Below are 23,617 nucleotides of genomic sequence, written 5' to 3' on the forward strand. Positions count from 1 at the left end.
TGTGAAGCCTTCATACTCTACTAGTGTGTACTAGCAGATGTACTGTTTAAGCACTCAAAAATTAATCTGAGTGAAGGGCTATATAGAGATGCTCTGTTCATGTGCTATATGTATAGTATGGTTACCAGGCCGGCTGTGCTTTTCCTTCTTGTATTTCTCTCTGCCTACACCTCAGCAGTGTGAGGCTTCAGCCCTTCACCTCTTACAGCTCTCAAAAAATTCTGCAGTTCTCTGAAACCAGCTGGGAACTGGATTCCAGCTCCTCAGTTTCACCAGAAAGAGACCACTGGTCTAACATGAATTGGACCTCGCACGGCTTCCCCTTTGATAGCAGCTGGCTAAAATGAGTAAAAAAAAGCTTTAAAACAAAGGGCCTTTTAACTCTGATACTTTGAAGTATCAAATAGATTGAATAAGGTATAAAATCATCACGTCTACAAACTGCAGCCCACACATGCACATTTCGTTTCAGTCCTTGGCCTCTCTCTTTCATAGCTCAGATGTCTCCATATTATTGTCAGTCTATGAGATGGGAGGAATAGCCTGCAATAGTCTCAGTGCCCACCTTAAGTTTAGAGTGCCCTCTGCATCTTCCCCCTCCTAAACCTTGGGTCTAGCTCCCTTATGTTTTTTTTTAATTCTTCCCTCCAGGCTTGGCAAAACAACTACGTCACTTTGAAAGGGACTAAAGAGTCTCTTCTTGTGTCTCTAAATCTGGAATTGTGTTTGAGGGAATGCTCTTTATCTGAGCAACTGCAGTAACTTTTCTGTTTGTATTTTCAACAACTTTTTGATGGCTTCCATTGAGTTAGTGCCCAAGCATACAGCAATGCAAAACACAGAGCAAAAATGAGTCACACACAATGTTCATAGTTTCCTAGATTGTTGCATTTATTATCAAGTTATTGGAATAATCATAGATTTAATACTTTCAATGACATTTAATGCCTGTAGAGACTCTTAGGAGGTTCCTCACTAATAGCTATTTCCCACTAAATAAACTTAGTTCATAGCCATAGAGATAAGATGATGTCATATTTTTCTCCTCTTTCCACACATGAGATCATCCAGGGTCTGCCATACTAATGTGCTGCCTGTAGGGCCTCATACTTCCATTTTCTGGTGAGAGGGATAAAAATTTAAATTCTCTTTGTTCTTTCATTACAGCATTTCAGCATAATGCAATGTTTTCATTACTTTCTTTTGGCCTTGTCCCAGTTCTGTCCACCTGTCTCTGAGATACAGGAGCAGTACTTGTGTGGTTTTTTTTAAAAAAAATGAATTCTAGGATATCCCAGCTAAGACGATCTTGATGGGAGGGACAAATCTGTCATTTTTGCTTGTTAGCATTTTTGTACTGGAGTATAGAACCTGCCACTGTACTGAGTTTTTTTAGCCAGCTTGGGAACTACGTCACATTTGTAAAGGTAAATTATGGGAGATTTATTAAATTGAAGAAGATGCAAGGAAGATCTCCTGAGTCTGGGTGTCATATCCCATACCAGCACTCTCTTGTAAAGGGGAAAAGTTTTGAAAATGTACAGCTCTCTTTTCGCCCCAACACTTAAAATTAACCCAGGATTCTTTAAACTCTTTCCACTGCTCCTATATATGATTTCCAGTGTGGACAAACTAAAATTCGCTATAGGGCCTACTTTACTTCTTATGTATTTTGCATGTAAATCAGCAGCAGAAATAAAGCTTGTTTGATAGCAATCGTGGATACTGAATGCATTTCCAGGAGGATTTCACACTAACTCTCTCTTCTGTCCCCTACCTCAGGCTCCTAGGCTGGATGAAAACACAGTACACAACAACTCTTTTTCAAATATTTCTTCCAATAAGGAACTGGGAGTTGGGAGGTGGGGCCTGCTGTGTTTTGCCCTCTGTGTGTGTGACTGTTTTTGTAAAAAAATAGGAGCCAATGGGGTTGGGAGGGGAGAATTCAGGACTGTTGGAAACACCTGATTGCAAAGAGGAAATAGCAGATTGGAACTTTTAATCAAGTATCCTGGAATTCAGGTGAGTGTCAGAGAGGACTTTCCCACCACAATTAAGAGCTGGTGGGAACAGCTCCTAGTGGGAGTTTAACTCCTACGTAGGTGTTTAACTGCATCTCTGGGCACCTAAATGCCTTCCACATTTGTCCAAGATGATCTATAGGCTCTTCTTGCAATTTATGGTTTGGAAGAAGCTTTTCCTGATGACTCATACAAGGAAGATTTTAACTAAATGGACTTCCCATATGCACGACACATCTGTGTTGCACTCAGCTCCTTCAGTTATAGGAGAGGCACATAAAAAGTGCACTCAAAAGTGAAGCAGACGGTTCTCCCCTTAAAATTACTCTGCATAAACCTTTATGAGTGCCCCAGATCTTGATGGTACAAATTTAGGTTTAATCTAGTGCAAAAGAATGCCAAGATTGAGCTTCTAGTTTTTGACTGCTGTATTATGATGGGCAGACTGCGGCAGGGTACAAGGAAAAACGTAAGTGGGGAGTTTCTGCATAGGATGAGTGCCCCAGATTTTCATGGTGCAAATTTAGATTTAATCTGGCAAAAAAGCATGCTGAGACTGGGCTTCTGGGTTTCACCTACTTATTGTGACGGACAAACTGCAATGAGAGACAAAGAAAACCATCAGTGAGTAGTTTCTGCAAAGGATACAAATAAGCAGAACAGGACCTTCCATTGTGTTCAGTTGTGGCTTACTCTTTCCTTGGAAATATGTCTTCTTTTGCAGTTCACATATTTTTTAATAATTCTACTACTCAAATTTATTTAGTAATATATGTCTGCGAGACCATTTTAGAAACTGATTTTTTTTGTTTGATTCTTCTATAACAGTAGAAGAGAGTAAACTGAGACAGTTTATGATCTAAATTTGTTTCATATTCTCTTACGTATAAGCTGACATTAACTATCTGACCTATATCAGTTTTAAATATACGTATGTGTACACACACACATAGACACATGTATACACATACACACACGCACTCTGTTTTCCAAGCATCTACAGGATTTCATTTTTCATGTTTGTTACCTGAAGGCAAGTAATTGCTTTCATGGCTCTTACCATAGGCGAAACATTGGTAGGTTTGCTTTATTGACATGTTGCATGGTGGTTGTTGAACAACTAGGTTCTTAGCCAAGTCCTATCCTATAAGACATCTCAGTCTTCAAGACAACTCTCTTTCTCTTTAAAAAGAATAGAAAGCAGCTGCCTCTGTGGCTTACTCGTTTACAGTCACATGGAGGGTTTTTTTTTTCCTGCTGGGCAGCCCTCCTCCTGCAAACTTCTGCTGCTGAAATGTTTGTGCATTTGGCCTGTCTGCCCTTTCAGCACATTTAGCATAACACATTTGTACATTTTATTGTCTAACAGCTGACATTTTTCATAGGTGGCCTTTGCTGGAGAGCATAAGAGCATTACAGTATAGGTGACCTTGTCAGCAAATAGAAGGACAGTTTATTCTCCCTTGCCTCGCCTCTTTTTGAGGGCACCCGGGCTGTTATCTTGGTATTAGTAAAGTCATCAACAACAGCAGAACTTGTTATCCATAAAGAGGACCTGACTTGTTTAATGCAACAGCAGGAAATCTTACTGGAGAGCAGAGATGTGAAATCCATCAGTGGGAAGCTGGAAAGGGTTAAGCCAATGTGAGCTTTCATTTCAGTGGGAAGTCACCACATAGGAAAGAATTGTGCGCCTGGGTCATGGAGACTTGTTTTTTTTGTTAGTATCTGGAACAATCCCCTACCTTTGTGCCTTGTACATACGGTGCTTTTCCATGTTGCTTGTGACAGAGAACATCTCATTCTGTGTCCACCAGCACTGCGCAGAAGAGAATTCTCAGCACCAAAACAAATGTCTTGACAGTCCTTTTTGAATTTGGAAGTTCAGCTTGCACAGGTCACACATAGTAGCTTCCATGTGCTTGATGACCAAAAAGAAGGTAGCAACTCGCTTAATGAAAAGGGATCACAATATCCTCCCTGAGCAACAGCATTTCTTTGTTTTGAGGGTGAGACAGCTGAAAAATATGACAGTAGTGAAAGGAAAGAGTCGTGTGCTTTTCCAGTGACAGCCTCCCTCCTCCTCCTCACTTCATGCCTGTGCGTGTGGTGGCTGGTGTTCAGGGTTATTACTTGTCCAAGTTTTTTGAGGGCTTTTTTCCTTATTGTGTCCATCCAGGTCTCGGTCAATCAGCGGAGCGTCGTCTGGGCTCTCCACCAGTCCTCTCAGCAGTCCAAGGGTAAGTGGTGCTGCTTCAAGATCTGTTGGTCCAATTCACTCACACATGCTTGATGCTTTTCGACATCTGTTGCTGCAGAGCTGTGGCTCTTAGCTGGGATGTTTTGTTTTTCCTTGGCAGCTTGTAAATTTTCATGGGTGGTGAGGGAAATGTTATTTACAAATGCAAGCAGAGAATTTCTCATACATGTTCCCCACACTGTTAGCAGGGATCTCCCTATGTCCCTGCCCTTTTTCAGTCTCATAAGCACATAGAATAACACTGCTATGACTAACCACTGCCATATCCAGCTGAGGTCTGTATACGGCATGGTTTCAGACCAAATATCAAGAACCATTTCACAGCTACCTTCAATCAGGTCACAGTAGAGCACCAAACCATGCCGGTTACAACCAGCTTGATTCTGTTTGCCTCAGAATAACTTGTATTAGAAAGTCAGAGAAAATAAATTATACGCATTTGACGGCTAGCAAATTTAAAAGGAAAGTAAGAAGTTGATTAATTGAGAAAAGAACACTCAGACCCCTATAAATAAGGTACATTCACATGTCCTTATTCAATATACAGTCAACTAAATACCGAGACTCAACTAATACTGATAGTCCACTAGTACAAAACATGCTTGATTGATAGTACATCTGTTGCAAAGTTATTACAATTTCTAAGTGCAATGACAGAGACCTCCCTCTCCTTGGAAACTTTAGGGATAAGAGTGAGTATTCCTAGTGTCTGACAAGGTCAGCTTAGTCACTTCAAGATCACAGTCCTTACAAAAGTCTAGACCTCTTCAAGAAGTCTGTAAGGCTACGGCAATCCATGTTACCTAATTGTCTGGCCTAGAGTCTTTGGAGGTATCTAGAGATACTTTTCATGACTTCATGAGAAGATGCCATTCCCCCATTGGAAATGGATATATTCCATGTGTTAGGGTATGGATACACCTATGGATCTACCCTTAGGTATTTGAAGATAATATCAGTGTAATTCCCCAGTAACATTGTGTGTAATTCTTATGCATAAAGACACACTGTCAGGTGTATGTTTATAGGCTAGTAAAGTGTCCAACTCCTTGCTTTGTTAACTATTTTCTGAAACATATTCTGGGTTCCTGTCAATTGTTACCCTGTTTTGCAACTGGCATAAATGTGTTTGTGGTCTCCTCTGTGTCCTTAACGTGTCAAAAGCCAGTGAAGATTCATTTCCTTGTTTCTGCACTGGGACTCCTGGATGTCAGTGGAACGAAGCAGAGGTCTGAGAACTCTTATGCCACTGCAAAACGTACTGCAAAAGAGCATGGAAACAGTTTTGTGCGCAAAATAAGCATCCAGTGCAGCAAACCTAAATCTTGATATCGTTAATTGATCTCTTGGGAACAATTTCTGATATCTCAGTAGAACTGCATCAAAGAATAAGGATGACAAGATCTGTTCCATAGTTGCTGTATCTTACCATTATTACTTAATAGGCAGTTGATTAAATAGTCTTCAAAGGGGTTTAGCAACCAGATGGTATTTTCAGCAGATCATAATGATATTAAGGCAGGTCAAATTTAAGGCTTAAAAGGAAATGTTGGAATAAAAATCATATTTTTTTAAAACATCCTTACCTCTGCTTCTAATACACCTTAGATCACTGAAAGAGAGCATGCTTTAAAAAGCAAATACACATTTCACTATATGCACTGCTTAGGTTCAGTTCTATGAGAAACTGGATTTGACAGCACCTAAGAGTTCTTAAATCTCACAAGATCTTGCTAATGGTGTTCCCCATTGCACCAGCTGAAATATAGACCTAATCTTGTTCTTTATTTCATTATTAAAAATGCAGTAATTAAGAGTGCCCCTTCAGATTCTTAATGGCTTAAGTAGGAGTTGAATTTGACTTTATTTCTTTCAAATTTGTTTCTCAAACCATCATACACATAAGATACAAAAATTGCAATGAAACATTTGCAATCAACAGTCTTTGACTTTTATCCATTGGTATCATTTGCAAATGGTTAATAGTCAGATGCTGATAGTGACTTCCATGAATTAACCACTTTCCTCATCTTTTCCCCTTGCTTTCTCCTTGGTGATCAGAATTTACCAACATGGCAGACTTTAGTTTAACTTTACAATCCTAATAATAATACAAATGTTCCGATGTAGTGATTTTCTTTTAATTTTGGTGGACTAACCCTAAGTTCTTTAAATTACAAAACTTTGATGCAAACAATTCTAGGAATTAAGTCTTAAATACATTTCTGCATTTTTTAAATATGGCAACACTGTGCTAATCCATCAAACCCAGAAAGTAAACTCACTAGTGAGTGTGCTTACCTGGGACTGAGATTTGAGGCATGGTTACATGTACATGGTATATCTGGACAATGCTTGATTACAGCTTTCAGGTGTTAAGAATGGATAATAATAATAATAATAGTGATAAATAATTTATAATAGGTAATAATTTATAGAAATCAGAATCTGAGTGCAGACCAAAGCTAAAGATCTTGAGTAGTGATTTCTGTTTTTACAATTCTGCCAGTACTTGTAATCTAAGGTGTTAGCAGTAGTGTTTTGTAATGCATTTGTTTTGTTTTAAATGTGATTTTTAGCTTGCTAATATCCCTTTAAAAGGCTTCTATCCTCCCAAGTCTGTCTATTGCCGTTTGCTGTCAACATATGAATGGTTTCCCAAAATGCCTCTAATGTGTAAATGTTCTTGTTTGGGGAAAAAAAAAAATTCATAATCCCATTTTGATAACTCAGTGATGGATTATGAACTTTGGTTGTCTTTTTAAACAAAGTGTGTCTTACAAAACAATGGCTCACCCCACCCCCTCCATAGAATTGGGACTTAATGGCAAATATTGCTGTGACTTTATGACAGTAATTTCGATTATCAAGCTGTCCTTTGATGCAATGAGGGATGTTGCAGGAGAAGCATAAAGTCTGATGGGAACTATCATCTCTTCCCAGATAAACAAATTTGCCAGACCTCTCTGAAGTTTTTGCTGTAGCTGTTTACAAATCAAACACCAACCTGAGTTCATATTTTTCTCATGGTGGTGTTTATTCTGAAGCCTCCAAGTGAACGCTGAGCGGTTTAACCTTCCAGGCCAGGGGAGGAGAGTGGATGCCCACATGGCATCGCTCTCCCTTTTCCCCCTCTTTCTGCAATGGGTGGCTGCAACTGGGGTGTGCATTAGCCAGAGTCAGGGGTAAAGAGGAAGGAAAGAGGTTCTGACTGGTGTGTGCAGTAACCTGTGTGTATCGCCTACCACTCCGTATGTATCACACACCTGTTTTGAGTTTCATCTCTCTGCTGGGTTTGCATATGGGCACTTGGAGCTGAAAGAGGTGGTCCCATTCTTGGCACATCTCAGTTCGTCTGTGGCTTGAGTGGTTCTTCTTCCCCTTCCTCACCTCCCTACAGCATTGTGCTTCTCTCACTGCAGGGCAATCAGAACAATCCCAGAGAGATAGCATTTCTCTCTTCTTTTTTCTTGGTTACTTTCTTTCATTTTGTTTTTTTGTTTTACTTTTCCTTTGTTTTACTTTTCTTTCTGTTGTTTTCCTTTGCTGACACGTGGTTGGTTAATATGATGAAGCCTGTTATGACACTGTTGTTCTTGCTGCTGCCGCTGCTGCTGTTGTTGATTATGCTGTGTTCCCAGCTAACTGCATGTCTTTTTTTTGTTTTTTGTTTGTTTGTTCGTTCGTTTTTGTTTCTTTGCAAAATCCCTCCCCCCCACTACCCCTTCACCTCCATCTCTTGTGTCTCCTTGTGACATGGTGCATCTTTGTGACTTGGATGGATTTTATTCTGACTTTCCTTTCTCTGCTCGCCCGCTCTATGCGTATTTCACTGTTTTTGATGTGCATGGACACTCTGCGTCTGTCCTGTAGCCTATCAGAAAGTTCTTCATCCCCCCTCAGACCTCCGACCTCCCTTTCTCTCCCCGACCCCAAGTCTCCTTGGACCCTGATGCTTGTAGGAACGCCTCCAGGCCTGGACATGTACTCCAACCAAAGCCAGCACTTCAGCCCAACCCAAAGACGCAGACTTTGCCATCCAAGAGCAAATTGGCCGAAAAACCACTCCAGTCTACTAAATCCAACCCACTCCCTGCCAGCAATACCAGCGCCCCCTCTTCCCAGAACACCCCTGTGCAGAATGCTCAGGGCCGCTCGCCTGCTGCCGGCTTTAACCCACAGCTGGCTGTTCCTAAAGTGCAGACCAACCCTATGTCTCCTGTTAGATTGCTCCCTTCTAGTACTGACCCAAGCACCAAATCTATCCCCATCATACAGGTCACCCCTCACCCCTCTCCAAGGGGAAGTCCCCTCCCTACCCCCAAGGGGACACCTGTCCATACGCCAAAGGAGAGCCCAGCAGGCACACCCAACCCAACACCACCATCCAGCCCGAGCATTGGAGGAATGCCATGGAGGACACGGCTCAACTCAATCAAGAATAGTTTCCTGGGGTCTCCTCGCTTCCATCGCCGGAAATTGCAAGGTGAGTACTCACCCAAACATACAGGGTGGTTCTGATCTGGGCAAACATTCAGCAGCAAGTTGATACCTCTCTGTGGCTCTGCAAATTTCATGTACTGAGGACTAAATATTGGTATTGAAAATGGGAGTGATAGCGTCAGCCAGCCCTGACCCAAGGCACATGTGAGCAGGCTCTGTCATGCCACTGCACCTGCTCCAACAGCATCTCCTCAGCCCTCTTCACACTCTAGCCATACAGCTCTTACTATCCCTGTTGTGGCTCTTAGAACACAAGAAAATTTTATCTTCAGCTTCTCCACTCACTTTGTCAGCAAACCTAGAGCTCTGCCATTTCCCCTATGGCTGTACTCTGCTGCCTCTCCGTAGCCACAGGCTGAGCCTTCTGCTGAAAAAAGATAGCCAGTGGCAATAGGCTGAAATTGTTCTTCTGAAGCACAGCTTGTTTGATCTTGGTTAATGCTTTTTTTAGCTCCTTTGGTAATTGGTGTAAAAATCTCCTTAATACAATCAGTGGTTTCATATCTGCTGGCCTGTTTCAGGTTTCAGAGTCTCTAGAGTGTTGAGATGTGCAAAATTTTCTTCTTCAAGCATTTTGCATTCAGGCAAAGGGGACCAAAAGTCACATGCATTATCCTCAGATGTCGTCAGCAGCTATCCCAACACCCTGTGGTTTTACAGGGTACGAGGATGTGATCCCATGGGAAAGGAGGATTACAGCCATGGAAGAGTTAGATTTTGAACTGTGATGGTCAGGGACATTGTCTCTGAGATGGTCAGAGAACCGCGGAGAATTGCAGCAGTGACTGAGCTGCATCCAGCTGGGCTTTGAAGCAATTGTAAAGCAATCAAATTGGCACGGTGTTTGGGTCTGAACCAGAAACCATTGAAGCCAGTGCAAGATTACATAATGATTTAAGGAAGGGTAGGGTGAGCCTTGAAATGCAGCACTTGGTTAGATACAGTGATCCAGAGACATGACCAATGTTCAAATGTCAGAACTAGTCTGCAAAGGCAGTGGGCAAATGCGAGAGGGTGTAATGCCAGAATTGTTTCATTGGTATACAAGCAGAAAATGGGAGCTGTACTGAATCATCAATTTCTTTTCTTCCTCCCTCTCTTTGGTTGTGCGTGCATGGGCAGTACCTACACCAGAGGAGATGTCTAATTTAACCCCGGAATCATCCCCAGAGTAAGTAATTTGCTAGTACACTACTTTTTTTCCACCACATACCTTGCCTGAATGTCACAGCGTGACATATTCCTGTTCTGGGTCAGTATCTGACTGTAACCTGTTATCCTTTGAGGGGGACAGAGATGTGAAATGGTTCTTCTGCTAAGAACCCTGGATAAAATCTATACCTCAGTAATGGCAGTGGGGTCAGCAGGTGATGAAACAGTCTCCCAGTAACCACCTCATTTTAGAATCATAGAATAGTTTGGGTTTGAAGGGACCTTTAAAGGTCATCTAGTCCAACTCCCCTGCAATGAGCAGGGACATCTTCAACTAGATCAGGTCGCTCAGAGCCCCATCCAACCTGACCTTGAATCTTTCCAGGGATGGGGCATCTACCACCTCTCTTGGCAACCTGTTCCAGTGTTTCACCACCCTCATTGTAAAAATTTTTTTCCTTATATCTAGTCTGAATCTACTCTCTTTTAGTTTAAAACTTACCCCTTGTCCTATCACTACAGGCCCTGCTAAAAAGTTTGTCCCCATCTTTCTTATAGGCCCCCTTTAAGTACTGAAAGGCCCCAATAAGGTCTCCCCGGAGCCTTCTCTTCTCCAGGCTGAACAAGCCCAACTCTCTCAGCCTTTCCTCATAGGAGAGGTGCTCCATCCCTCTGATCATTTTTGTGGCCCTCCTCTGGACCCCCTCCAACAGGTCCATGTCTTTCCTGTACTGAGGGCTCCAGAGCTGGACGCAGTACTCCAGATGGGGTCTCACCAGAGCAGAGTAGAGGGGAAGAATCACCTCCCTCGACCTGCTGGCCACGCTTTTTTTGATGCAGCTCAGGATGTTCTGGGCTGCGAGCGCACATTGCTGGCTCATGTCCAGCTTTTCATCCACCAGTACCCCCAAGTCCTTCTCCTCAGGGCTGCTCTCAATCTCTTTATTCCCCAGCCTGTGTTGATACCTGACCCAGGTATCAGGATTGCAGGATGCAGGATGCAGATATCAGGATGCAGGATTGCACTGACCCAGGTGCAGGACCTTGCCCTTGGCCTTGTTGAACCTCATGAGGTTCACATGGGCCCAAATCTCAATTTTCTCATGGCTTGCTGAATTTATTAGGTTTGTAACATGTTCCTTCTCTCTTCTTTCATTTGATTGCAAAGCAGATAGCTCTTGGGGAGTGGAGAGGATAATCAATGGCTTATACTTGCACTAACTATGCACCAAAAAGTCTTCCTCTTAATACAGAAGAGTTTGCATTCTCAAGATAACATGCAGAAGCCTGTGCTAAGATAATTCAGAGGAATCTTTGGCTGTGATAGTAAACGCAGTGATAATTCTGGGCAGCAGCACTGGGACATGCAGAAGCTGTTTCATATTCACCAGACTCATTCCTAAAAGTCAGCGTACATTTCAACCATTTCACTGCACAAATGTGCGTCACTGCATGGCAGGTTTGGAAGCCCCTGCCAGAGAGTGCTGCTCCAAACACTTCCTAATATATGCAACAGATGCCAAATTATTCCTTTTTATTTTCACAGCTTGTGTTTGTGCACCCAATGCCCATAGACTTACCCTGCCAACCAAGGCAATTTGGTCTTTTGTCAAGATACTTGTGTGAAATATTCATAAGTTGTAGATGGAAATTTTGAGCCCAAAGTTTTGTACTTGGTGACAATGGTATTGCCTTAACAACTTTCCCCAGACCTGGCGTTTATCTGCTATAAGATGGGAACTCTATATCTAATGCTACAGAATGGAGAGGGAGAAGTAGGGAATAGTAAAGGTTAGTAAAAGAAATTCAGGAAGAAAAATGGAATAAATTGTGTTTTCAACACTTTGGAGCATTTACTAATAGAGAGGCATGAGAGAATTTCATAAAATGAATGCATCCTTATCAAAGAAATATATGATACTCTCATCTCAAATGTTTTTAAGGCCATTAAAGCAGAAAACCTTCAAAATTAAATTTCTCCTTTTCTCTTCTCTTCATGCATGTATGTTGGTGGAAGTTTTTCTGTTAATTTATTGCCTTCTCTGCTTCCCACTCACTCTTTAAAAGCTGGTATAGAGAAGTAGTGCCTGTCATTTGAGGCAGTTTGGATGCAAGTCAAAGCCTAAGGCCCTTTTTTCTTTTTCTGTATAATTGCCAAATTAATGAGTTCAATTGGGCTGCACCCTGCAGTAAACATAATAAAAGTCATAAAAAATAATGAACTGGATTATATTTTAACGATAGATGTCTTGTTGCTCAGTGCCCACTTCCACATCTTATTTTTTCTAGTATTTTCTTCCTTTCTGTAAGAAATAAGATATCCTTATGAAGAGCTGTATTGACCTGATGGGTTGAGCGATAAAAATACATGTCCTTGCTCTGGTACAGCATTCTTTAATGTCTGCCATTCATTTAACAAACCTGATGATTAGGTAATACACTTTGACATGTCTGGGTAATGCTATTCTTTCTCATATGAAAAAGTCCTAGAAAATGTGTTAGGGATGACATTTAAAGAGACTTAGCTCCAGCTGCTTTAAACCTACAAAGCTCCATTTGCTTGAGTAGAAACGCTGTTATTTATGCCAAGCAGGTAAACCTCTGGAGGTTACAGATCCATGCTCTCCGGGACAGATAGGGAAGACAGTGAGGCTCTCCAGAAGGCAATGCAGTCAGACACTCCAAAAGTAGGAAAAGGAACAACAACATTATATCAGTGAGAAATGCAGTGTGAAGTAATAAAGCAACGGCCTCCATTTTCATGCTAATCTATTTGCTTTTTCATCAACTGGACACCTGATTACTTTCCCTAGAGTAATCTACATACCCAGCCTCCCACACATATCTTCTATCTCCCGCCCCCTTAGGAGGTTTCCCATGATAAGAGAAGATTGTTAATTTTAAGTCCATTTTTTACTGCTTACAGCCTGATCTTCTGAGATGCTAGAGCATCTCATTCAGGATGCTGAGGATCCTTGATTCATACCCATTTTAACCCAAGTTAGTAGCACTGAACACCCTCTAAGAGGAGGGAAGCCTTTATTGTGTCATTTTACTCCAAAGCTGCCCCTTCTTCTTCAGTGGGGCTATTCCCCGGGTGTATAAGCACAGCTAGTTCTGCTGATTTCAGGGAGAAAAGCCAGTGCATGTGTGCTATGTCTTGATTCTGTTCATTCCAGACACAGGAGAGGCCACTGGCATCTATTCCATCTTATGCGACACTAGCAAAATTATTTAATGAATTCCAGTGATTCACAAGCTGGAGCGTAGCCCAGGATATGAGTGAATCTTCCAGAGCCAGTATTACTGGTGATAACCTTGCTGAAGAAAAGAGCCCAGCTGGACTCTGGAGACTCCAGACCAAGTTTCCAAGCTGAACAGGAGAAAACCTCCCCATGTTCTGGGACCCTTTTAACCTGTGCTTGTTAAGAGACCTGTAAATGAAGGGCCAGCAAAATCATTAATGAAAATACAAAAATGAAAAGCCATATTTTAACATGGCAGACCTGCAATTAAATATGCACACTTTTTCCAGGCCCAGCTTCCATGTGTGACATACACTGGGCCCCTGGAGTCCACATAGCCAGCCCCGGTTCAGATTATGATACATACAAGCCTAAGACAACCAGCCGTTTTAGATGGATAACCAGGTGCTAATTTACTAATGAGCATAGACCCTTTACATGCAGGGAGCTATTGCCCCAGCTCTCCAGGGGCTTGCGGAGTTGTTATGGTGTGTGTGAGACACATGAGCTAATTAGTATGTAATTTCCTTTCACACTCTAACCCTGGCTCCTTAACGATCCATTTAAATGAGAGGCCCTTTCTCTTTACTGCTCCCTATGCTAATCTCTGGCTCACTGGCTTAGTTACAGCTGCCTGTGAATATTTTAGGGAGTGCCGGCTTTCCAGCCCACTTTAATTGAGTGGGGGGCACTGGTTTACCAAATTGCAAGTGAACCTTTCTGTACGCTTATTTTTGGTTGCCTGCAGTAAGTAGAAGCAAATGATTATTTGCACAGCTGAGCTGTCTTCCAGTTGTGGTCTTTCTACTGTGTGCATTAAATGGGCAGTGAGATGACAGTTGTGTGATTCATGGAGCACTCTGGAATGGGGAATGAGTGCAAATTGCTGGACGTTGCTGAGGTCAAGCTTCGTTCTTCATCCCGAAGCTCTAGATTTCAAATTAGTTTCCTAGTTTGCTCCTCTCTCTCCTAGTCTCTGCCTTTCCTCATTCTGCTTCAGTCTGAGTTTTTGCCGCTGAAAGTGAATCTACTAATAACTCTCTCCAGCTGTTTATTGCTTTGCTGGAAAGCTGATATATAGTAATCCTTTTTGCAGATGGCTCTCCTTGTCTGGAGAGGTTGTCTTCTTCCATTGAGTAGTGAATGTCCTCCAAAATAAGTGAAAGCCTATTGCTTGCCATAGTGCAAAGTAGACTTGTCATGGCATTATAAAGTATCCTGTGGAGGAAAAAAACTGCAGTCTCTTGGTGGCAGGGCTTTTCAGTTCAGCCATTTTCATGCTAAATTCTTCCCTACTAGAATATGGCTGATTTCAGTGGAATTTTCCCTGGGTTTAAGTCAGTGCAGCAATTCTTTGGCTGTATCTCATGGCTGACAGCATCTTCTCTCCCCTCAAAACCACACCTGTCAGAATGCTACCTTCAAGTTCTGGGTAGCGTCCCCCAACAACATTAATGTCCCTGCATTTTTCCTTTTATCTGTTCAACTTAAAAGGGAATGTTAACAAAGTGCACTGAGATGGTGAAACAATAAGCAAAATCAAACATTTGCTGATACGATCGTGTGAAAAAACAGAGCAGTTTCATTTTATGATGAAACCACCATCTGATGCTGAAAGGAACTGCGAAGTTGGACTGCTGTCAGTGGAAAGCCTGAACTGTGTTTTGCATGGTGTTGATATCTTCTCTCTTAGTACTGAAAATTCATTCCTTTGTAGGATGGCCAGAGTTCACGTATATAGACACCCTGAATGGGACTAACGAATGGGACAGTCTTTGTCCTGGCCCTTTGCGTAGGAGTGGATTTCACTCACTGACAGATTGGAGGTCCAGTGAAACCTATAGCTTGCTTTAAAAAGCAATATCCTGTGATTGTACTGTCAGCCCAACAGGACACCTTCAGAAAAGGAACTTTCCAAGTCCTAGAACACCAAAGGGGTTGAAATTGGGTGGGAAGGAACTTAGATCCCTGTGTTACCAGCATGTGCATATTGTCACAAGAAATTGAGAGATCCCTGGAGACAAACAAGAAATGTGTCCCCTGGCTTATACGCACTTTATATACGCAGTATTGATTGGTATATTGACTCAGTCAAGAGAGTTACCATTGCTCCTGATTTTTCGTTGTTGGTCACACATGCTGCCAGACTAACACTGTGTGGTCCGTCATTTTAACAGTTTTCACTAAGTGAAATGTTGTTCTGGATGTTCTCTGACACTGTTTTCCACTTACTATTAGTAATAGTATCACATCTGGAGTGTTATCAAAACTTCCTTGTTTGTTTTTTAATATTTTTTCTAGCTGGGGGTATGCAAGAAATAGCGCTCAATTTTCTAAACTATCTCTTTCTTTTCATCACGTCAGGCTTGCCAAAAAATCCTGGTTTGGTAACTTCATCAACCTGGAGAAAGAAGAACAGATTTTTGTGGTCATTAAGGACAAACCACTAAGCTCCATTAAGGCTGATATTGTCCACGCTTTCCTCTCGGTAAGTCACCCCAGCTGCCTCTTGGAGGCATTGCTCACTGGTCAGTTCCAGGACTCCTTGTACCATATGTTACTGGGCAGGGTCTCTGCTCCTTCAAATGCATCCTCTGTGGATTTAATTTATGATGTGGCCTGTTGATTCAGGCCTCCATTGGACTTTGTCTGAATTTCTAACTGTAGATAATAGTCTCTAAGGGGACAAAAACTCTCTATGGTGAGAAAAGATTTCAGCCTTCTTGGCAGGGTCTCCAGGTTGCCAGTGCCTGGAATATCACTGCATTAGAGCACACCACTGGTGCGGTATCAAGACAGTGATTTGCTGCTTTGTCAAACTAACCTTACAGTCACTGTCTGGGCATCACATTGGGTCTCCCTCTGCTGGGTATGCCCTCCACCACTTTAGTCAAACAAAAATCCTGTCTCACATCTGCATTAGTTACTTTAAATCTCCTCTTTGATGCTGTATGGCAGAAAGAAGGGTAATTTCCTCTGGTGACTGGAATATCAGTTGTTACACATGCAGTTTATTTATAGCCTAGGAAAGCAGAGGGAAATTGTCATTTTTTCCTATAGAAAGTCCTTATTCTCACTATCTAGAAGTACCAGTGAAGAAAAGTCAGCACGGTAAAGTTAATTTGAGAGATTTTTTCAATTCAAGGTAATTGACAACATAATTAGACTTTTTTCAATAGAATTAAGAGAAGGAGACTTAATTTCTTATATCATTTGTTGGATTGATATTGTTTTCCACAAAATACTGCACTCCTTTTTAGTCTCTATGATGCTGCAATGAATTTCTTCCGAATAAACAGCCCTAATCATTTTAACTGTACAGGCATACAAGGAGCAAGTGCAGTATAGTAGCATGCATCAGACACTGGTATCCATCTCAGATTGGTTTGAAGCAGCCATGTTACTATATCGGTTTCATGCATTTAGCTGTGCTTGTGGGTTTACATTGTGGCGTAGTGTGCACTGCTGTCTATATTGGTGATCCTGCACATACCTCATATGTGTGGGTTGAGGTGTGATGTAGTGATTTGTGTGCAAACCCTCTTACAGCCAACTTCAAACTTAAATGCATTGTCACAGCCTGCTAAGTAAGTCCTTAAGGTCAGCTTCTCAAAGAACTTATCTTCATTTTTCCTCCTAAATTAGAGGCCAGATTTCCAAGTGATTTTTTTTTTTTTTTTTTTTTTAAATCTGGTCCTTTATGAATAAGTAGAATGTGAGTATGTTACATTTTGGCAGGAACTGTGAATGTTAACTGCTTAAAAATTAGGCAGTTATGAAATTCTACCATGGGTCTGAACGTACAGATATTGGATGATACCAGAAAGCTTCTCAAAGTTTTTTTACATATTGATGGGAGTTCTGGTTTGAGTAAGTTACTTGCAGGCATGCTTTCCCTGTGGATATCTCAGGCACTCACCTAAGTGTCTGCTCCATGTCCTGATGTCTATTTGATATCATAGAATCACCAAACAATTGAGGTTGGAAAGGACTTCAGGAGGTCTCCTGCTCAAAACAGGATTGGCTATGAGACCAGACCAGGCTACTCAGGTGGTTTTTTATATCCAGTCTTATATCCCACTGACTTATCTGCCCCTTCCCTTAATATCAGTTTTCAGTCAGCAAAAGGCATTTCTCAAAACTGGTAGATAAGTAAGAAAAGAAAGATTGAGTGTATGAACTTGTGCAACATGTGTAAATTTATAAGCATTCTGGGTATTCCACCAATATTCAACCTTTAAATTTAGGTCAGTCCTCTAAGGAGCAGTGCGTTCTTCTGCGGTGCCGAGCAACTTATAATCTTACTGATTTCACAAGAACACTCTGTACATTACAGATTCAAATCCAGAAGCAAAACCAGCAAATCTTATCCATTCTGGAAATTGAATTTTGCAATTTTGTTCCCTTTGTGCTCTGGTTCTACTATATCCTTCTATCGTCCTGTTTCAGATTCCAAGCCTCAGTCACAGTGTCATCTCACAGACAAGTTTCCGTGCCGAATATAAGTCCACAGGAGGTCCTGCTGTCTTCCAGAAGCCAGTGAAGTTCCAGGTGGACATAACATACACAGAAGGGGGAGAGGCACAGAAGGAGAATGGGATCTATTCTGTCACTTTCACACTCTTGTCAGGTAACCATGGCAAAGCTGTAAAATGGGTGCAAGCTGGCTTTGTCCTTGCTGATATAGAGGCCTGCAAAGAGAGCTGTGCCAGGGGAAAGAATATAACTGTCTTGACCTCAGGGGAAAATTCAGACAGGGGCAAGGAGGACATCGGGAACAAAAATGGTGTTGGTAGTGATGGAAATGCTGGGAGGGAAAGAGGTTCCCAAAGAGGTGAACTTGCCACCACCATGATTAGTGCTAAAATGGCTGCTCTGTGCATCAGATTCAAAGTACCTCCCTGTACTGTCCTTGTTTCACTCAAAGGTCTCACTGTCTCAGCTGAGTACTGTGAGGCCACTGGTTTCTTCCTTCTGCCAGAAACATGCAATCACTCCTTTCTTCTGGGTGGCCACATGCCCCCCACAGGGGTTAAAACAAACAAAAAAATCCCCACCTTTTCTGTCTTCACAAAAGGAGAAGCCATCCTTCCCCCTGTTAAGTCCAGCACACCACAGTGCCTGTTAACATGGGGACTGCATAATAGTTCCTCAAAGCCACGCCTTTGGCTGAAGGACAGATACACTGTCAGTACACTGTTGGGGACAAGACTGAAGGGAAGATGCTTGTGATCCTTACCCTCCAGCCTGGGTTGTATGAGGATTCGGCTCCTGCTCGTCTCACAACCATTTGTGCCTCTTCTCTCCTCACAGGTCCAAGCCGTCGTTTTAAGAGGGTAGTAGAAACCATTCAGGCACAGTTGTTAAGCACACATGACCAGCCTTCAGTGCAGCAGTTATCAGGTAAGTAGTTTCTACTGTTGAGCGCCTTGCTTCAGCAGGGACAGGAAGGTGAAGTGCCTCTCAGTACCAGGAGGCTGAGGGAGGCCATCCCTCTGATTACAGCAAGAAATGAGCTCCATTCAGACAGAGCAGTAACTCCCCACACCCACCCTACTCCTCCCTCTCTCATTCCCACTCCAGTGCTCCCAGCGCATTCCCCAGTTGAACAGCTTCTGCCCTTCTCCCGCCCAAAGAGCCATTTGCCCACTTCTCCATCAAAAGCTGCATCATCAGTAGATCTTTCAGATTTTCTCCAGCTCCAAAATCTCCCAGAATAGGGACGTGTTCTAGAAGATACCTGATTTTCAGACCCTTCAGGCATGCTTTAGAAACATCCAACTACAGAGGGTCCCGGAACAAAGTTGAGAGCTACTTTTAACTTAGCCATTAACAGCAGCATTTTCAGATGGTCAGAAGGTAGCTAATAGTTCCCAGTAGTGTAGTCAAATTCTTGGCTGAGTACTGTGGTAGCACAAATCATATACTAAGGTTAAGCAGAAGCTATATTTTATCTATTTCAAAGTAAATTTCAATTCGTTATGGTGGTAAAGAAAGCCTTACGTGTGTGACCCTGTGCAATGACATCAATCTGAATCTGCAGGCAGCCTGAATTGATAATACAGAAACTGGCCTCATCCACCATTATGTAGCAAATGTTCACTCTGAACACTATTGGTGACACACACACACACAAAAATATCAGTCTTAACTCTTCTATCCTTTAAAAGGAGAGAACAAAGGAAGAAGGTGAAAATTGAAAACTTAAGGAAGCTTAGCTACTGGGAATTGCTTTGAGGAAGGAAAAAATGGGGAGAAGCAGAAAGAATGTACAGATACAGGGAAGAAATAGAAGCAAGGCAGAGAGCAGAGGCTGCAGGAAGAAGACGAAGAGGCAGGAGGAGTGGGAAGAATTTTCCCACTGCATGATGATGAAAAGGTAGTAACTAAATATTATACATAAGAGCCAAATTTTATAGTTGACCTTTGTGTGAACCAGCCAAGACAAAAGTGGAGGAATGAAGTTGGCATTGCATCCTGCAGTTAAATCCCAGATGTCCTTGGCTCATTGCACATATGGGTTACATCCTTCTGGTCTGACAGTGTGGCTTTAACAGCTGAAGATAAAATAACTCCATCTAGAAGGGTGTATGCTCACTACATGACAGAGAAGTATGCTCAGTTCAGGAAATATTATTTTCCACTTTGCTTTTGCCCTCCAGCACTGCCTGACCTTCTGCACACTGGATTGCAAGGGTGCCCAGCGCATGGGTTATTCTGTTAGGAAACAGGGAAGGTGGGGATACTAGAACTAGGGTTGATTCAGGTTTTTGCTGTCTGGACTTTTGAAATTAAACCAAACTCAGGGAAACAGCCAGAATTTTCTGTGAGACCTTCCTCGTGGGAAATGCTGGGGCTAAGTGGGAGTGAGGGGAATTAGATAAAAAAGCATCCTTTGAGTCTAGTTCATATTACCCCTGCAGTGTGAACAATGTTCAAGCATTCCTTGTTTCTTAGGGAAAGAAGCATAACCTTATTTTCTGGTGAGGAAAAAACTGTTAAAAAAGTAAATAACATGGTGGTCTCTCTTAACTTCTTCACCCTAGTATGTGCTAGCTACTGAGGCTCTCTAGAAAGACTTGTACCCTGTTGCACACTTGCATGTGAAGCGGGATGTCTCCCTAAGAAAGTCATATTATAGCAGGAATAAAAACCATGCATCTGACTAAGGCTCAAGGAGATGTTTAGGGCAAACTGTGCTGTGTGAACTGTATCTGACTTACAGTTTTGCTCTGGTTCTGGAATGGAGAAATCATATTAGACACAGAATCTCTTTCTACTGTCTAAAGCTACCTGAGAGCATGTTGTTCTAGCAGGGAAAACCCAGCCTGATCTTTAACGCCAGAGTGGAATGGATAACTCCACATGAAGCAAAACCAAAATGAGTGGTCTCTTGAAACTTAAAAATGAGAACTCCCTCAGCCAGGGAGTTATCCAGGCAAGACAGCTCACAAGAGACAAGGTGCCAAACTATCCTGTATCATATCACCTGACCTGATCAGGAATATGCAAGTCTCTTGAAAAAGAGAGAAGTAATTCAACCTGAAAAATTTAGGTTGGAGCAGAGTACAAGGAAAAGAGAAAAGGAAGAGGGGGAAAAAAAGATTGTTACCAAGAAGAGACAACCTGTGCTTTGAAGTAGGGAGGCCCTGTGGTTCACATCCCCAGCCAGTGAGAGAGTAAGGGGACCTAAAGGGATAGAGGGACAGCAAGAGTTCACATTCAGCATCTTGCTTAGCTGGGTGGCTGTGGTTGGGAAGATGTGTGCAAGAGCTTCCTAGAAATTGCCATGGAATTACTCAGCATTTCTTGCTAGAAAGAAGGCAAATTCTTCTGTTTCTCTTCTTCTCCCATATTCCCAGCCCTGAACACCTCACAGAAATTGTGGTTGTTGGACTCCTGTTCAGGTTCATGGTTTGAGGGTACTCTCTAGGCAGTCCGCTGCTGCAACAGAATGAGCTCACAGTTCACTTTGACTCCTTCTCCACGCCTCTAAGGATACTGCTGGCTCTGACCAGCAATACTGGCCCAGCACTGGAGATTTTCCTAGCTCATTGTGTGCAGACATATCCTCTGTGTAGTTGTCTCCCCTGCCTTTTAGTTCAGATGCCATTACAGGTGGGATGAGGAAAACCATCTGTGAAAGGCTCATGCATGTGAATTGAGACCTGCAGAAGGGGAAGATTCAATGAACACAGTATAAAGCAAAACAGCAAGACCTGATAAGCGTATGGCACTGATAGTCATTCTCTCTCCTGCCCCTCTTTGCTCTGTTATGCAGCATGCCAGCCCACTAAGCCGGCTTGCCTGGGTTTCAGAACGCACTTTCCTCTTTCTCATTTCCTTCAGCTCACAACAGTGTTTGTAGATGTCGTGTTGCCCATGCATCTGTTTGTGTGTATTGTGAGCCTGGTATGTACCTGATTTAGGCAGATGTGTTTCTGCGTCACACTTGAGCACCTTATAATCTCCCTTCCCCCTGGATATCCCTCCATTCATTTCCATTTTTTCCTTCCTCAGACTGGCTCTTCTTATTTCTTCTGACATACTCTGAAGCAGGAAAATAGCTTCACTCCCTTACCTGAATAAGTGTGTAAATAAATGGAATGTATCCCAAAAGCTAATGTAATACTTCTAAAATCCACTGTCCAGTTGGCCAAATTTAGTGCAACATATTAGCCTTCTACCTTAATGTTTCAGGACATTAAATCCTCTGTGGTATAACTGCTGAGACAATGCCAGGTGTACAGACTCACGACTGGCATAGAACAAGTAGCTAGGGATTGATTGTTCATTTTTTCTTCCCAATGAAAGAACTAGAGGCCATCATATGAAACTAGTGGAAGCCATGTACCAAAAAAATATTGGAAGGTGTGTCTTCATGTAATGTAAGACCTGTGGAACTCCTTGCTGAAGCAGGTTCTGAATGCGAGGAGCTTGCAGATGCTCATCTTCCCTGGAGTATTGCTTACTCACAGGGAGGCTTGACAACTCCCTGGAAGAGAAATCTTCATGAGGATTGCTAAACAGAGAAACGGCAGCAAGCTCACGAGATCTCTGACCTGAAATTGGTGAGAGAGTGAGGTAGTGTTAGGAGGAGGTGTTCTGTTATGCTTGGCCTGCTGTTACACTCCTGCATATCTATGTGTGGCTGCTGAGGGAGACAGAGCACTGGATGGTTTTGGTCTTTGATCTGAACCAGAATAGCTGTCCATGTGTTCTTGTTACTGGTATCACAAAATCCATTAAGCCCAGCGAGACCATGAAAGGACAGTCCCTTTTGGATCAAGAGTGAGTATCGCTGTCTATGAGAGCAGCTGGCCTTGTCTCTCGTCCATGTATGGATCCATCCAGGAGCCTTATACTCAGAATCTCTACTTAGGGGTAATCCCTGGGCAGGACTGCCCTTTGGTGGGATAAAAGGATATCTCTCCATGGAAGAAAATAACTCAGATTTGTGCCTTTGTTTCAGCCCAGTACTCTTTCCATTAAATCATAATCTGTTTTCCTCCAATGCCTTTGCACAAAAGAGTAAGAGAAACAGCTGGTGAATAGGAACATGCAAAAGCCATCTGTGATCATTCACAGGGTACCAATTTTTATTTCCCTAATATTTTCTTGCCTCTTTGGGCTTTGGTTTTAAGTGTGGGGTGCTGCATATTCTTATTATTTCCCATTTTCCCATGTTCTGGGCAATCAGCAATACTGAAATAGCCTTTATAACTTCTTTGTAATAGGTTTTCTGTTTCTTTATTATATTTATTGGCTTCATGACAAATTTTAACCATTGGCATCTCAAAGTTCAGAGCATCTCAGTGTTACTGCTGGAAATGCCTTTCATCAGCATAAACAAGTGTTTAGAGACCATAACCAGCTTCAAAGTAGGGCAGTGCAAATTCTTGCTCGTTGTGTGTATCTTCTGTGTATGCACCCAAGCTCTCTTATTGTGCTGGTGTACATCTCAAAAAGCAAAACGCGTTCATGTGACTCAAAGAACTTTGCTGGAGTATTGATCTGTGAATTCTGGGTCTTCATCTTTATGGCTCACAAGAGCTGTAGGTTGACTAATTTGCTACAAAAAATTGTTAAGAAACTTACGATTTCCAAATGTGCGAAGGATTTTATCATCAAGACAGGAAAGGGAGTAAGGAGCAAATGAAGTGCTTTGCAATGTAAACTTCCAGCTGCAGGCTCAAAACAGGGCTATGCAAATGCCAGTTTGGAATTGGACCGCACGTCAGTTTTATCTGGGGCTCATCCAGGTCCCAGGTTTGTCTTGTTTCCTGCATTCTTTTGTAATCCTTTATGTTTTACCGCTCTCTTAGTGTCTGGGGCAATCACTTCATCTTGCTATCATGGTTCCCACCTACAGAAGGTGCCATGTAATGCCTGGTTGGATTGGCAGAGCACTGTTCTTTTGCTAAACAGCTTTAGTA

At 42.3% G+C, this 23,617-nt stretch overlaps 1 protein-coding gene across 1 annotated transcript in view; it reads left to right on the forward strand.

Annotated features, from left to right (window-relative positions):
* Positions 1-23,617, forward strand: part of BRSK2 (BR serine/threonine kinase 2) — a gene marked incomplete at both ends in the record, with an annotated part of 323,936 nt that overhangs the window by 284,874 nt on the left and 15,445 nt on the right. Inside the window, 6 exons of the mRNA XM_082318936.1 lie at positions 4,201-4,261; positions 8,560-8,767; positions 9,907-9,955; positions 15,546-15,669; positions 17,631-17,811; positions 18,495-18,584. Of these exons, the coding sequence (XP_082175062.1) occupies positions 4,201-4,261; positions 8,560-8,767; positions 9,907-9,955; positions 15,546-15,669; positions 17,631-17,811; positions 18,495-18,584 (713 nt within the window). The remainder of the gene's footprint in view (positions 1-4,200; positions 4,262-8,559; positions 8,768-9,906; positions 9,956-15,545; positions 15,670-17,630; positions 17,812-18,494; positions 18,585-23,617) is intronic.

The sequence above is a fragment of the Platalea leucorodia genome (genome assembly GCF_965183815.1).
Source record: "Platalea leucorodia genome assembly, chromosome: 7".
Lineage (NCBI taxonomy): Eukaryota > Metazoa > Chordata > Aves > Pelecaniformes > Threskiornithidae > Platalea > Platalea leucorodia.